The 16,586-nt window shown below is 51.7% G+C and overlaps 1 protein-coding gene across 4 annotated transcripts in view; it reads left to right on the top strand.

Annotated features, from left to right (window-relative positions):
• Nucleotides 1–16,586, top strand: part of Acot7 (acyl-CoA thioesterase 7) — an 87,046-nt gene that overhangs the window by 17,235 nt on the left and 53,225 nt on the right. For 3 of the 4 annotated variants that reach the window (XM_028757790.1, XM_028757789.1, XM_028757792.1), the window contains exon 2: nt 8,269–8,386. In XM_028757790.1, coding sequence (XP_028613623.1) covers nt 8,269–8,386 — 118 coding nt within the window. Of the gene's footprint in view, nt 1–7,802; nt 7,895–8,268; nt 8,387–16,586 lie in introns of those variants that run through there. The other variant, XM_028757791.1, reaches the window with a different exon arrangement.

The raw sequence follows: 16,586 nt of genomic DNA, 5'->3' as shown, positions 1-16,586 counted from the left end.
GTCATCATTCCGGCCTGCTGCAGGCAGTCCCTGTCATGGTAGGCTGTCACCAGCATCCATTGGCTTTTTTTGTTGGTGTTTTATTGGACAGGGTCTTCCACTGAACCAACACTTCCCAGTTGCTTGACTTGCTCTGTAAGTGCCTGAGGTTCTCCTGGTTCCACCTCCTAGCTCTGGGGTTACAACCCCTGAGCCTGCCTTTCTATGTGGATGCTGAGACTCCAAACTCAGCTCCTGAGTCATCCATCCCTGATCCCCCTGCCAACCCTCTTTATGGACTGCCTGTATTTTACTTATCCAGGAGTGACGGGCATGAGGCTTGTTCCACTTTTGGTGCGTGGGAGGTGCGGCTGTGAGTGGTCCTAGGCATGTGGTGACTGCTGGCTAACCTAACGGACTGAAGCACCAACTCTACTGTTTATCTTTGGAATCACTCCTGTGGCCGAACCTGGGGCCCAGTCATCCTCTGTCGTGACTCAGCCACTGTTCTGTGGAGGCCTGATAGGTGCTTTTCCTCTAGGGTTGGGTAATATACCTGCTCTAGCTGGGACTGGGGCTAGGCACAGGGAAATTCGGGGGTTGCTTAGGGAGGGAACAATGCCTACCTGGAGGAAGTGAGGCAAGTCCAAAGGGCAGAGCATCAGGTGCCAGAGCTCTTCCTAACTTGCCTGTGGCTGCAGCTTCTGCAGGGAGCAGCAGAGACGGAAGAACATGCTCACACTGCAGAGAGCCTTGTCTCTCCGAGTCCTCAGAAAGGAAGTCACTGAGGCCTGCCTCAGGGACAAAGTCAAGCTGTGAGTTAGGAACTGGAAGGAGCTGGAGGCTCCTTGAGTGTGTTGAGACCTGCTTTGGTATCTGAATGGTCAGAGCTATGGTGCTCTCACCTTGGGTGGTCTGACCTCTGGCCTTGGGGTCCTGGGATGCTTTGGTGTCCTTTCCCCTGACTTGAAGATAAGAGATGGACTGAAACCAGTGTGGCTCTGGGGCTTTGGGGTGTCTGGTGTGTGTAGGCATGGTGGCTGGGGCTTTGGGGTGTCTGGTGTGTGTAGGCATGGTGGCTGGCCCCAGGTCCTGTGGAAACAATGCTCCCATCTCTTGGTCTGAGAAATGTATCTGAGGGAGGGCCCCTGGCAGGCTGTGTGGGTGGGGAAAGGCTCTGAGGTCTTTGTAGAGTTGGTTCCTGGCAGACTGTATAAATGGGACAGATCTCCAGTTTCCCCTCTAGGGAGATGTTTTGTGTAGTTGAAGAAAACTTCTTTAGAACTGTCTGACCCTAGCTTCTGGGCATGCATCAGTCCTGGGCTGTCAGACCAGAGGACAGCCAGCCACTTCCCAGTCAGCCCTGACAGGGCCATGGAGGCCAGGGCAGAGTAGGACTGCATACCCTTTCCCTGGGGCCTAGTTCTTGTAATCATGGGAGTAAGGCCTTCTGCCCTCCTTCAGGGAGGTTTGCTCAATGGCACCTGTAATATTCACCTGGGCTGCTTTTATCAGAGAGCAACCAGGATAGGGAAGCCCTCTGTGGTTAGTGTCTGACGAATGGGAAATGGAGAGGCAGTCCTTTGACAAGGGCTGTCTATGGAACTAAAGTAGCTGTTGGCCTTCTCCTGCTGGGTTCCCTGGCCTAACAATCCTTTGTGACAATAGACCAGGGTCCAGGGCCAAGTCAAGATGCTCATCTGGAAAGACTGAGTAGCCTACAGGTGGACAGCCGGCTGGCTGAGGAGCCGGAGAGTTTCCATTTTAGTTGCTGGTTGCAGATTTACAGGGAGGGAAGCAGCGCTGCTGCAGGTGGTTCTGGGAAGTCATAATGAGGTTTGGTCCTTTCCCCAGGGAGCAGCCCCCTTGTGGGGGCCACTGTGGCTGTCTGACTTCTTTCCTAAAAGCCAGTGGGTGGAGAGTGGAGGTCATGAGAAGTGCTGGCCATGGTGGGGGCCCCTGATTAGCTCTGAGGAGTGGTAGGAGGAGACGGTGTGAGCATCTGTCCCCTTCTAGCTGCCCCTTAGGCCCTGGTGCTAGAGAAAGGTTTGTTTTCAGAGGGATGCAGGCTTAGATGGGCAAGCCCCCCTCCACCTTCCCCTTACTGTCTCAGAGCATTTCAGGTCTAGAGGTGGGGGGAGGGGGTCCAGGCTGCGCCTCACTGGTCAGTGCTGACACCTCTGCTTCCCTTTCTTCCCAAGGTTTCCAGAAAGGACTCATAGAGTTGCTTTTGTTGTAATGATCTGTAAAACAGTTTCCATGACAACTGCCTTTGGCTGCTACAACCTCTTCCTGTTTAGATTAAGCAGTTCAGGAAGTCAGGCAGGGTGGTCCCCAGAAGCCTGATCTGATCAGTGGTTTGCTGAGATGGCCCAGGACAGGGAAGGTGAATGATTTTGGCTGCTGTTCGTCTTCCTTCGTTCTCCTCCTCCCTCTTCTTGAAGCTTGTGTGGTGGCTGTAGTAGGGAGTGCAGCTACGAATCTACCTTCGACTGAAGACAGGAAAAGTCGTCCTTTCTCCCAGAAGCACTGACTGCAGCTTTGGGAGGGATGCACATGAGGCAGTGAGGGAGGAAGAACAGTGACCTAGTCAGCCACGACAGCCACATCAGTCCTGTGGATGGGGTGACAGCTGTCACAGCAGGCAGATCCTATTTTTGATTTTGAGACAGAGTCTCACTAAAAAGCTCTGGCTGACTTGGAACTTACTATGTAGGTTGCACTGGTCTTTAGCCCACAGAGATTTGCCTGCTTTTGCTTGCTGTAAATAAAGGAGTCCTCCACCTAGAGGGCTTTTTTGACTTCCGAATCCCCAGTCTGGGGACTTCCAGTTGCATGGCTTCTTAGCCAAGAAGGTAATGACATCACAGCTCTATCCTAGGGGCAGATTTGTATATCGAGAACACTTGGATGTGGTCCTGTACAGGCAGACTTGTGTATTGAGAACACTTGGGTGTGGTCCTGTACCTGGCAGCCTGGATGGTCTCCTGCAGCCAGAGAAGCCATCAAGAGTATCCTGGTCCTGTGTTTACTTCTCTGGACGTTAGATGGTATCCAAAGCTGGGACAGGAGGTCTAGAGCCTCTGGGAATATGGCTGGGTCTCTAGACGAAGCCTCACCCCTGCTTTCTTTCTTTCCCATGACCACTGGAGCGGGAACCCATATTCCTGGTTAGATTGCTAGAGGCTCCGTTTTCCACCTGCCTCTGCCAGACTCTGTTCTTGGCATTTGTAGGTGCTGGTCCATGGACTACACATGGAGCCTTTTGGACATTTCCCTGACACAGATGTGTCTCCTATCCCTGTCCTGTTATGGGGTATGCAGTGTTGTCTCTGGCTGTGGCCATATGAGGACATACACCACCAACTTGTTCTCTGGGCACCTGCTGAGGCCTCTCTATTTGGAGGTCTTGTTCAGGAGTGAGGAACAGGGAACTTCTGGCCGGTGTGTTGCCCTTAGAGCGAGTGTGCTTCAGGGCCATCCATGCTGCCCAGCTGGTCCCGCCCAGCAGGTCCTGTCTGTCTTTAGGTGCTACCCAGACCTGACTGTGCTTGGTAGGCCACCTGTGCTCTGGTTTTCCAGCTTTCACTGTGAAGTGGAGGGAGCCAGGCACACCCTCCCCTGGTTGCCATAGTTTCCACACAGCAACATTTTAATTTTAGCGCTGACATTTTCCAGGCGGATTTAGAGATGCTGGCCACAGTCTCAGTGGCCTGCGGGGAGGAGGAGAAAGAGGTCACCCCCCTCCCAAGCTGGTGATGGGGTCAGCTGGTCCTGGGGCCGCTGCCATTCTGACTGGCTCCCTTGTGCCATATACTGCTGCCTCAGTGGATGAAGGAAAGGTCCCTAGAGAGGGCAGGATAGGGAGTGTGTGTCCTGCTGTGAGGGGTGACTTAAGACAGCAGAAATGGCCGGGCGGTGGTGGCGCACGCCTTTAATCCCAGCACTTGGGAGGCAGAGGCAGGTGGATTTCTGAGTTCGAGGCCAGCCTGGTCTACAGAGTGAGTTCCAGGACAGCCAGGGCTACACAGAGAAACCCTGTCTCGAAAAACCAAAAAAAAAAAAAAAATAAAAAAAAAAAAAAGACAGCAGAAATGATAGAAGCATCAAGTCCAGGGCTCAGAGGGACCCTGTGAGAATCTTTCCTGCCTTAGTTTCTAGTGGCTTCCGGGGATCACGTGTCACTCTAGACTCTTGACAGTCTGCAGTGTCTTTTCTGTGAGTCTCAGAATGTCCCTGTTCCTGTTCAGGGCAGTTAGAGCTCATTAAAGGCTCATGTATTGAAAACCTGGTTCCTCATGCAGGAGGCAGGGCTTTTGGGAAGTGACTGCTTCCTGAGGGCTCTGCCCTCCTCAGTGAGTTCATTCATTGATAGATTCAGAACGAGGATAGAATACTGTGGAGGGTGTGCGGGCTGGGACGGCAGGTCATGGCTGTGTGGTTTCGAAGGGTATATTCTGTCCTTCCTGTTGTCTCTCTGCTTCCCAGACCACTGTGAAGTGATGTCTTACTTAGTGTCCTTGTGACCACAGTACTTGACACATAGGGAGGAAAGGTTGGATCTGGCGCTCAGTTTCTTTCAGCCCATGTTGGCGGTGGGAAAGGCAGAAGAACATGCATTATTAATGCTGGGAGCATGCAAGGGAGGCTGTTGGGAGCATGGTCTTCCAGGAAGCAGAGTAAGGCAGGAACCCTCCCCACAAAAGTCTCAGAATCTCCAAACTAGTGCTCCCAGTTGGGAGCCCATTGATGCCCCTCTGTAACAGTGAGCATCCTCTGCTGTCTGCTCCATCCCTGTGGTGCTCTGCCTTGACTCAGGCTTAAAGCAGCGGCTTCTGCTGCCCCTGGACTCAAACCTCCAGAACCATAGGTTAAAATATGTCTGCCTCAGTTTTAAATTAGCTCAGGTATTTTTCAGTGTCTGGCCACAAGCAGTATGAATTAACTGAACACCTTGCAAAGATCTAATTCCTCCGCAGTGGAGGAGTTGAAGGAGGGACTAAAGGAGCAGAGGGGGCTTGCAGCCTTGTGGGGAGAGCAACAGTGTCAACCGGCCAGAGCTCTAGGGACTGGACCAGCAACCAAAGAGGGACAGACACATGGAGGGACCCACAGCTCCTGCTGCATATATAGCAGAGGATAGCCTTGTTGAACATCAGGGGGAGGAGCAGCCCTTGGTCCTGTTCGACACCCCAGTGTAGGGGAATGCCAGGGTGGGAAGGAGGGAGTGGGTGGGTGGATGGGGGAGCACCCTCATAGAGGCAGGGGAAGGGGGATGGGATAGGAGGTTTCTGGAGGGGAAACCTGGAGAGGGGATAACATTTGAAATGTAAATAAAGGAAATATCCAATTTAAAAAAAAGATCTAATTCCAATTGCTTTCCTAGTTATCTGTGCCGGGGCTTGGGCATACAAATAAACTAGGTTCAACTCAGGTTATAGGTAGGGCTCTGGGCTGGGCTCTACCTTGGAAAACTCCCAAGTGCCATCAAGGCAGGTGTGGCCCGGACAGGTGTGGCCAGAATGCTGGCTGAGAGGCTGTGGTTAACAGTGGCCTTGGTCCTTCTCACTGTTCTGATGCTTCTTGTTTTTGAACAGCATTCTCCTCCTCCTCCCCCTGGACTGCATGGGGCTATGTGAAGGGAAGATGGGCTGCACCCTGAGAATACATCTGCAGGGTGCTCTAGGAATGGCTGGGACCTGGACTCATGAGTGAGGACATGGCCAGGCTGCCCAGGATATTACTCATACACTTCCAGAGTGATGGTTTAAAACGGAAACTAAGTCAACATTTCCGTTCTCCAGGGCCGGCTGGCAGAAGCTCCTAGCTGGTCATCTGCAGTGCTGCTTCCAGCTCAGCTGTCTCCTTTAATATTATTCTTTCCTTCTGAGACAAGGTCTTACTATGTTGCCCATGCTAGCCTTGAGCTAGTGTTAATCCTCCTGCCTCAGCTTCCTGAGTGCTGGGATTACAGGTGTGAGCCACTCTGTCTGGCTTTGTATCCATCATTCTTTTTTTTTTTTTTTTTTTTTTTTTTTTGTTTTTTTGGTGGCTAAGAGCATTTGCTGCTCTTCAGAGAACCCGAGTTCACTTCTCAGCACCTACGTGGTGGCTCACAACTACCTATGCATCAGCTCTGGGGGAGCTCAGATCCCCTTCTACATGCATGTGGCATGCAGACACAAGAGGAAAACTCCTTAAATTATTGTGTGGGTCCACACATGTGCATACATGGCTTTACATCAGCTGTATATGTGTGGAGCCATTTGTAGGGAAGCTTGCTGTAGGTCTGACTCCCTCTCCTAGTGGCCAGCTGTCACTCCCCCCTCCAGCTGGGGTGGGGATCATCATCCCTCCCCCAACCCCCCAGCTGCAGTGCTGACTGGCTTGACCTTGTGTGCAATCTGGAAGGCAGCCATAGCTGCTGTGCTTTGTCCCCATCCTTCTCGGGCTCTGGCTCTCAGACTCTTTCTCCCGCCCTTCCGTCATGCTCCCTGAGCCTTGGGAGAAGGATTATGACACAGCTGTCTGTCTCAGTTCTGACTGAGCACTCCAGGCACTAAGTTTCTATACTTCAACTAGTTGGGACCTTCTGGGAAAGACTCAAATTTGTAAAACACTCAAGTGAAGCTCTCAAAGGCCTAGTGGTCCTGTCTTCACGGTCCGGGACTCCCTCGTGCATACTTTGTGCTGCTAAACCTCACGACACCGCTACTGTGTGCAACCCCTCTGGTAGGTTCTCATTCTGGTGTCAGGCAGGTTTGGTTGCTATATACCATTTTACTTGGTGTAGGAGTGGCTTTGGAGGTGGGTGGCACCAGGAGTGTTTGTCATTTGCTTCAGTCGCTTTCTTGAAGCTACAACCAAGCTGACTAAGTATGCAGAGAAGAGAGAAGGACTGGTTAGCATGTGCTGGTTGCATTTGAGTACTGGTTAGCATGTGTTGGGTGCAGTTGAGTACTGGTTAGCATGTGCTAAGTGCAGCTAAGTACTGGTTAGTGTGTGCTGGGTACCTGCTGTCAGTCACCTCGCTGGGCATCAGTGCCCTGCATGTTTCCCGGTTCTTTGTCTCTTTGTGGTCACCTGAGGCATCACTGCTGTGACATCTATTCATTTTACAGGTGTGGAGGTGTGAGACTGATTAATGCAGTTAGTTAATTGATTGGCAGCTTGTCCTGGAGCCCCAGCTGCTCAGAGCTGGAGCCAGGCCTGATCTCCTAGAATCCTGACGTGTTCAGCCTCCCAGCTGCTCAGAGCCGGAGCCAGGCCTGATCTCCTAGAATCCTGACTTGTTCAGTCCCCCAGCTGCTCAGAGCCGGAGCCAGGCCTGATCTCCTAGAATCCTGACTTGTTCAGCCTCCCAGCTGCTAGAGGAAGGCTTGGCAGGCTGCTCTGCGACCTTACTCAGCATGCACTCATTTCCTGTCCCCTAAGAAGGTACATGTTACTAGTGACATGGGCGGATGCATGTTGCCAGTATTGAAGGGCAGCTTGTGATGGCAGCAAGCTGGCCTGTTGAGCTCTGAGGTTTTTGATTTTTTTTTTGTTTTGTTTTGTTTTGCCTCTGAGTGGCTAGCTGCCCACAGGAAGTGTGTGACAGCCTTCTCTTCTGGTAGAAGGAGGTAGTGTTTCTATTCTCCTTGACTCGGAGAGCTTTTAGCTTTCACCCTTGGGTCTTTGGTACCACATTGGGCCCCTAGAGGATCTTCCACTCCAAGGGCCAACCGGGGCCAGTTTATCTGCTCGTTTAATCTTGAGGTCTCGAAGCTGTGACTGATGCCTAATTTTTAGAATAGCTACAACTACCCAGTCCTCTGGGCCTCCTGGACAAGTTCTGGTCCAGGATTCACTCCTGGGAGCTCAGTCTGTCTCCTTTGCTTACCCAGCTGAGCTGGGATTGGACACGTGGTCTACGGTGAGCCAGTCACATGCTCTCTGAGGGGCTAGAGCAGCTGACCCAGTTCCTTTCCTAGTGGCCTTGGGAAAATCATTGCTGTCATTCCTTCAGGCCAGGGGATGCTTCTCCCTACAGGCTCCTGTGTCCCCAAGAAGGGAAGGTGTCCTCTGCCTGCCTTCTGTCCCCTATGAAAAGGACTGTGAAGCCCTTTGTGCCTGTCATGTCAGCCTTGATGGACACACTATATTGATCGACAGCCAAGATGTATGGAAATTGTTGTCCTTCCTGTGGGACCCAGCAGTCCCTGGTGCACTTGCTTCTCTCCCTAGGAGGTCATTGTCATAGTGGTGTCCTCTGGAAGAGCCTCATGTCACTTCTCTTATCTGCTACAGGATCATGCGTCCAGATGATGCCAACGTGGCTGGCAATGTTCATGGAGGGACCATTCTGAAGATGATTGAGGAGGCCGGGGTCATCATCAGCACCCGGCACTGTAACAGCCAGAATGGGGTAAGTGCTGGGCCACTTCATGTGGATGTGGGTTATGCATAGACTGTGGGTTCTGTGGCCACAAGGCCACAGCAATGTGGGGTCAGAAAAGTAGTTGACATGGAGCCCAGATCTGCAGTGTTCCTGCTTTGCCCACCCACTGTGTCTTCTGGAGGTCTGACACCGTCAGCCCTGCTTGGGTACCGTTGAATAAGGTTTGGCTTTGGCCTCAGTGTGTAGGGTGGGAAGCCAGCAGAGACAAGCTACTGGACAGCTGAAGGGCTCTCAGCCCCTCCTATGCCTCAGGATCTGTGGCCCACACAGGGCCCTGTCTTGAGCCCTGCTAACCCCTTGGTTGTGGTCAGAAATACTCTGTGCCTGTGTGAATCTGCTATCAGGATGTTTCTGTCCCTGCCTAGACCCTGGTGGCCATGGGCTAGTTCTTTGGCTTTCTGTGCCTGCCTCAGCTGTGATCTGAGTATGAAGCTCCACACCAGGCCCTGCATATTGTTAGGGCCAGTGGTTCACCTCCTCAAGAGTTGTGCAGTGTGGGGTGGCCCTGCAGCTACGACAGGCAGGACAGGCTGTTTGGGTTTAGAACTTTGGGGACTCTGTAGGCAGGCACCTCATGGCAGTGCAGAAGGACCTGATACTGTTTTCTGAAGGCCAGCCAGGGAGAGAGAGTCTGCCTTGACAGCTGCATGTTGTGGCAGGGGCGGAGGTGAGCCTGCAGGGAGTTTGTGATGCACAGCTCTATGGGCTATGGGTCTTAGCTAGTGCCCTGCTGGGCAGAGAGGAAGAAGACCTCCCTTAAAGAAAGTGGGTAGATTCACAGGGCCCCACTGTGGGCTGCTGTGAGCACAGGCTCTATTCAGACCAGAGAACCCAGAGGAAGTACTATTTATCCTGCCTTGGCCAAGCTGGCAAACTGAAGCCAGGGACATCCTGTCACGTACAACCTGTGGTAAAAAGACACAGATGCCTCCTGTTAAACTTTGTTCATTGTACTTTCTTCAAATTAATGTTTGTACAAACTTGGATTGAACAAAATCTATTGATGCTATTTAAGCAAGAGTGCGCTGGCTTGTATCAGTCACACTGTGGTCATTCTTCAGTGTCTTTATTGTGTTGTGACAATTCTTCTGTTGCTCACATCCTTTGCTAACCATGATGAATGACACTCCCAGTTCTGATCAGTGACCTTGATATGACTGTTTTTATTGTTTTAGGCTGTCATGAACTATTGTTGTGCAGGTTAGTAGTGTGCATGTTCTAGGCTGTTCTGTTGGTCCGTTTTGTTTCTGTCTCCTTGGGTCTATTCATTTCTTGAGATATAACATAACTAAACTTATTTCTGTAGTCACCTCTCCATGTTACATGAGTCACTTTATTAACGTTGGCTTTTACTCTTTGAGATAGCGTCATGTAGAGTTTTGGCTGGCCTTGAACTTAATGGAGCTGGTAATGAATTTGAACTTTATCTTTTTCACTTTATGTATTTATGTAATTATTTATGTATTTATGTAATTATGTAATTATTTATTTGGAGAGTGTTATGGTTTCTATATGCTTGGCCAGGGAGTGGCACTGTTGGGAGGTGTGGCCTTATTGGAGTAGGTGTGGCTTAGTGGGTGTGGGCTTTAAGACCCTCATTCTAGCTGTCTGGAAGCTAGTATCCTGCTAGCAGCCTTCAGATGAAGATGGATAACTCTCAACTCTTCCTGCACCATGTCTGCCTGGATGCTGCCATGCTCCCGCCTTGATGATAATGGACTGAAATCTGAACCTGTAAGCCAGCCTCAATTAAATGTTGACCTTATAATTCTCTGTAACCCCTCCCCCTCCTTTTTTTTTTTTTACTGTGTAGTTTCCAGAGAATGAATGTAGGCTATCAGGTGTGTCAGCAGGCATCCCTACTGGCCGAGGCATCTTGCTGACCTGATTTTGAACTTGTGATCCTCCTGTCTCTACCTTTTCATTGTTGGACTTACAGGCATACACACCATGAAGCCATGCCTGCGTATGTGGTGCACACAGGGCAGACAGGCTGCCAGTTCAGCTACGTTCTCTGCCCCAGTGACTTTCCTTTGAAGTCAAACATTAGAAGTGGTGAAGCTTTGTGAGGAAGTAACATCAAAAGCTGAGATAGACTGAAGACTAAGCCAAGTTGGGAGTTGGGAGGAAGGATTCTTGGCAGGCATTGCTCTGTGTGACTGCAGTGAATGAACATGGGAAAGATAAGAGAGGAAGACAGCTCCGTGGCTTATGTCCAGGAAGTTGTCTGGTCTGGAGAGAAGATCAAACCAACCACAGCATTCCCTTCAGCCCAAGTGTTGTCCAGAGCCAGGCCTGACCCCCGACTCTTCCCTTCAAGGCTGAAGGAACAGAGTTCTCTGAGGCAGCTGTAGAAGGGCAGGTGGAAGCCGACTGAGGCCACACGAAGTGAAAGCAAAGACACATGGCTGTGACACAGATGTGCAGGTGAAGCATCAGGTACTACTGCTGAAGCCGCACCGAGTCACACAGAGGATCTAGGGCAGTAGTTGTCAACCTGTGGGTCACGTCACCCAGAAGGTCTAGGGCAGTAGTTGTTGACCTGTGGGTCACTACCGAGTTGAGGGGCTAAACGATCCTTTAATAGGGGTCACCTACGACCATTGGAAAACACAGATGTTTACTTATGATTTATAACAGTAGCAAATTTCCAGTTATGAAGTAGCAGTGAAAATAATTTTATGGTTGGGGGTCACCACAACATGAGGGACTGTATTAAAGGGTCACAGTATTAAGACGACTGAGAAATACTGGTCTAGAGACTTCTGGTGGCAGGTGGCCCCAGCAGACAGCAGACTTAGGTGCAGATGAAGCAGCCTCTACTTGAAGATGTCATCTGGGACTTGCACAGCCGGAGAGCTGACACCAGTGCTTGGGTAGCACAGGTGCCATCTCCTGTTGAGGGCTGAGGCAGCTGGTAACTTTAAGTGGAAGCCAGTAGTATTCCTTGATCATCCCAGAATCCCAGGGCTCCTGAGAATGAAGGTGCTAAGTCCATTCTGCCTGTGCTCTGTGAAGGCAGCAAAGCCTGGGTGACCACACACCTATTTCCTGAGTGGACTGCTGAATACTTTAAACTCACTGTTGAGATCCTGCTGTTCCCAGAAAAGATAACAGCACTGGCCTGTCACCTTAGCTGTTTGTGAGGCTGAAGCAGGAGTGTCACAATTTCACAGTGAGTTTAAGGCCAGTTTAGATAACTCAGTGAGATGCCATCTCGGAAGGAAAATTAGAAGGAAGACCTGTGCTGAGTGCTGGCTTAGCATGTGAGAGAGAAGTCCTAGGTTCGATACTCAGTCCAGCAAATAAACAAGCAAACTGTTTCTCATTGACGGTGTGCTCAGCCACTCAGGAGACTGATGGGTCTGCTGACAAGACTGCCATTCTGAAGCTCATGGATCAACGGGTAGTTCCAGCTCACAGGTGTCATCTGAGAAGTGTGTTTCGATGTCTGTAGCTGCCATGGTGATTTGTCTGATGGGTCTGGACACCATCCACTGGAGACCTGGAGTACAGCATTCATAGTTGGCAGGAGTCTGGAAACAGTGGAGTCCAGCTGACTTGGTTAACTTCAGGGTTGACCGTGGAGGAGAGACTGTGCATGTGATACGGATAGCAGGAGAACCTGAGGTGGAAGTCACGGCCACCTCAGGTCACACTTTAAAGCCGAGGAGCTGAGCGTGTGATGCACAAAGCCAGTGGATGGTCCCTGAGAGGGACTGGCCTGGGGAAGATTCTGGGAGCAGGGCTGCACCACCGTGGGACCAGGATATCATAGAAATTTGCTTGGCAGCACAGCAGCAGTTTGGAGGTGTTGAGTCCACTCTTGGAATGTAGACTGTGAGGGCTCTTCGGTTAGAGAGAGAGGGCAGTTCATCTGCACGCTTCATCAGCGTACTTGAAGAGAGTCTTCAGTACCTTCCGCCCTGCCGTGCCAGCAGCCATCCACATATGGAGGCAAGAGCCGTCAGTCAGGTGAGAAGGCTTAGGTGGTGGCTGTCAGATTTTCAAAGCAGTACCAGACTTTTGAACCAGGATCTTGGTGTGCAAGTGTTGTTGGAGTAAGGCTGAGTGACATCCTGTTGTCACACACTTGCCAGGCCTCTGCAGAGTGTGAGCAGTGTCTCATGAGTGCTCCTGCATACTCGCCTGTATCTGCTTTATTACGGGGTCCTGGTACCCGCTGTGTCTAACAGGCCGTGTAAATCCAGGACAGCCTATGAGCGACCGAGGCTGATCCGGCACTGGTGGATTGTCTGAGGAGGGCCCGCTCCCTAGATCATAGTTGCTGTTACCTCCTGAAGACCTCTGTTTGTCTTCAAAGCACTTACGTCATTTGAGTGCTGTGCCCTCAGGCCCCATGACCCAGTCATTGCCCAGAGGCTCCATTCCTGATCCTTTCACATAGGTGGGTAGAGTTTTCACACGTGTATTTCAGGGCTTTCCCTGTATTCAGACCACAGCTTAGCATTCAGTCTGACCAGTGGAGCTTGGGTGCACAGAATGAGCCATGCCGGCCCGATGTGTCGGAGTGGGGGTGGGTATTGCACAGGCCTTGGCATGGTGATTGGGTACTACCTTGTGAAGCTGGCTTCATTCTGTAGGGAGGGGCCATCCTTAGAGCTCAGTGCATGGGGTGCCCTCTGGTGGCTGTGGGGAGATGTGACGGCATCTCAGAGGCCACCCTTTCTGTAGAGAAGCTTTAAGAGAAAGGCAGTGGGTATCTGAGGAAAGCTTGGACATTAAGGAAGAGGAGGACTTGGGAGGACAGATGGGAAGGCAGGGACACCATTAAATCTATAGTTGTTAGGTCAGGCTTGGTGGCACATGTCTGCTACCAGTACTCAGGAGGAAGGGGCAGCCAAGTAGGAGTACTCACTGCCATCCAGTGAGCAGTGCTGTAGCTCATGTGATCCTCTCTGCCAACGCTTCAGAGGTGGGGCACATTGTCACTGAGGCCACCTCTGAGGGCCTGAGCCACCTGAAGAGCAGCTCTGCTCTGTGGAACTCATGCTTTGAGTCCCTGCTTCCTTGGGCTCCAAACCTGGGGACTGTATTTGGACATTCTTTTCTCCACCTTGCACACTGGCCATAGGTGATCAGCAGTGTCACAACATGTCCTGGGTCTGCTGGGACAGCTTCTTGGCAGAGTACCTCATGGACCATTACCCACCTCTTGCTGTGTCAGTACCCAGTCCTGTAGCCAGAGTCCCTCTAGATGTGACTGCAGTGTATCACATGGTAAGGCCGTGGGTACTAGCTCTGGGGTCAAAGCCAAAGGTCATGCCCACTCCCCTTTCCCGTTCACCCAACTCTGGACATTTAGCACACTGGGTGTGTTCCTGGTTGTTTTTTTTTTTTTTTTTTTAATTTCTCTCCGTGGTCTTGGCTACCTAGGAGCAGACAGGGAGCAGTGATGTGTCAGGCTGGGCTTTGCTTTCTTCAGGCTAGAGGTGAATTAAAAGGCTCCTGAGGTCCATCCTGGGGACAGCACAAATGGAGCTCTGTGTTCTTCTCCTGCCCCAGGGCTTCAGTTTGCATCCTCCATCACTGAGGAGAGCCTGTCCTTGATGAGAGTGCTCAAGGGAAGACTAAAAGGGAGGCCGGCCTTTGTGCCCGCCTTTCCCAGTGGGCCCTTGGTCTGCCTCTGCCTCCAGCTCTCCCGACTTTGTGTCTGGCCTTTGGTTGGCCTCAGGACTTCTGTACTTCGTGCTGCTCTGCTGTCACTCCCGACCTTTGTCCCAGCTTCTCATCTGGGTTTCAGACTGGCGTCCTCTGGTCTGACCGTGGCTGTGCGCTGCATCCCCACGGGGACTTGTGAGCACCTGACTGTGTGCCCGTCCTGCTGACTAGACACTGGGCCGTAGTACAGGCACCCTGACCCATCTTACTGTGGATGGCCCTGAGGGTGGGCCTTGGTATGCTGGGTAAACAGCTAGGTGAGCCTCAGACATGAGTGTGTGTGTGAGCATGTGCCCCTGTTTGTCCCTGTAGGGATCCTTACTGCCCAGTAGTGCTGCCTGGCCTTATTCACCTCTTGCCTTGTTCACAGTACACAGGTAATTCCACACACAAGGTAGTGTTATACTGGGCTTGCCTGGCCCCGCCTAGCCTTTGCCTTTCCAGCTTCTGCCAGTAGGTGGTGCCATAGTCAGGAGAATGAACTTGATGGTGCACTCCCCTTTGGTCTCTTTTACTTTGTATAAATAGGCAGTGTAGTGAGTGGGAGGGTCTTAAGCCCTGCAGATGGAAGTGGGGGAAATCCAGGGTGAGAAAACACACTCCTCTCTAGAATCTTCCATTTCTTGCCCAGTCTCAGTTGCCTTGCTGAGCTCTATCTCTGTGTTGTCTGTGCTGTCATAAGCTCACGGCCTCCAGCCTGTTTGTGTGTGGGAATTACCTAGGAGAGCATGGAGCAAGGGTCTTTCCAAAGCTGTAGGTTCTCGGAGGGTGATGTGCTCCTGACTCCAGAGGCAGGTGAGTTTTCAGCAGGTGGGAGGGCTGGGGAGAGTTGGGGAGCGGATGGTTCAGCAGGTGAGAGCCCTTCTGTGTAAACTTGGCCTTTGGTTTGGATCTGCAGCACCCACATGAAAAGCTGGGCCGGCCCACATCAGCCTCCAGTCCCAGCGCTGACAGGAGATGCAGACAGTTTACATGCTGGGGCGTGGTTGGAAACCGTGGATGCCAGGTTTAGTGAGGTGTCCTGACTTGAGGCATAAAGTGGAGAACCATGTGCTGCAGGGTTTGGATACCGGGACCCTGACGACGGGCAGCAAGGAGATGAAGGCAGGACAGACACACGTACAGGAAAGCCAGGGTCAGGTGGGAAAGTGCTTGCTCTGATGGAAGGCACCTACTACTATCCACCTCAGCATGCTAGGGACAGCACAGGGCAGGGGTTAGCTAGTCTCTGCAGTAGGGCTTGTAGGTGAGCAGTGCCAGACATAAACACGGGGAGGAGGAAGATGCTGCAACGGGCTCGTTTTTCCACTGGCTGGCACCTCTGTCCCTCTCCCCCCCCCCACCACCCACCATGGTGGTGTTTGCCACCTCATGAACCTCAGCTGACTTTGGGACTTTTGTGGGCTGAAGTGCTGGAGTCCTTGACATGGCTGAAGCCAGGCCAGAGCTACTGTCCCCTACAGTGGAGACTGATGGCAGACTCCTGATGCCTTCCTCTGGCCTCCTACTGTGTGCACATGCACATGACATACATGTAAGCACATGCATTAACCATACACACATGGAGGAGACACAGCCAGGCTGGGACTAATGCTTCCTGCCTGCTCTGCAGCTGCGGTCAGCTGTCCTTCCATCTTGGCTCTTGTCAAAGAGCCATTATAAGGACTGGCTGAGAAGCGACTCCAGCGTATGTTCTCACTCACCAGCCTCGTGATAGCCCAGATGCCTCATCTTAAGAAAGCTGCTCGTTCCAGTAGAAAGTCGTCAGAAAGTCCAAGTGCTGCTGTGGCAAGTGAGGGCCTACAGTGTCACTACAGACACCAGAGCATCTTGTATTCTGTTAGCAAGAATGGAAGAGAGGCCAATTCAGTAAGGGGATCCTGAGGTGCCTGTGGCCATGGAGGTCACTGCTGGCCTTGTGTGGCCATGGCAGTCACTGCTGGCCTTGTGAAGGGCTCTTTGGGAATACATATAGAACACTGACCCCTGAAGTACAGAGGATATTGGGTGTGAAGGTTCTGACTACAGCATTGCTCAAGCTACCCCACAACTGAAGCTGGCTTGTGCCTAACACAAGATGGAGATTCCTGTTCTGTCTGATTATTAGTACAACTGTTGATAGGGTCCCAGGAATAGGGGGAGAAGACACCGCTGGTGTTCAGCCTTCATGAAGGGCTCAGTACCCATTTATCTATCTATCTATTTATTGAGTCTTTTTGAGACAGGTCTTGTTTTATACCCTAGGTAGACTGCAGACACAGGTACCCTGTGTAGCCCAGGCTTGCCTTAGAACCCCCCCTCCACACCTAGTCCTCCTGTCTTTCTTAGTGCTGGGACTGCAGGCGTGTTCCGCCAGGCTCTGCTTAGTGGCCTCATGTTAAGAGACAGTCATCTTAATCTAATAATCGTGCCATTCAGCAGCCATGACCCCAGAAGAAGGGCTTCAGCCGTGACCCCAGAAGAAGGGCTTCAGCCGTGACCCCAG

This window comes from Grammomys surdaster, unplaced genomic scaffold (genome assembly GCF_004785775.1).
Source record: "Grammomys surdaster isolate TR1022 unplaced genomic scaffold, NIH_TR_1.0 126185, whole genome shotgun sequence".
Taxonomy (NCBI): Eukaryota; Metazoa; Chordata; class Mammalia; order Rodentia; family Muridae; genus Grammomys; species Grammomys surdaster.
This window is presented reverse-complemented; position numbering and strand designations above follow the sequence as displayed.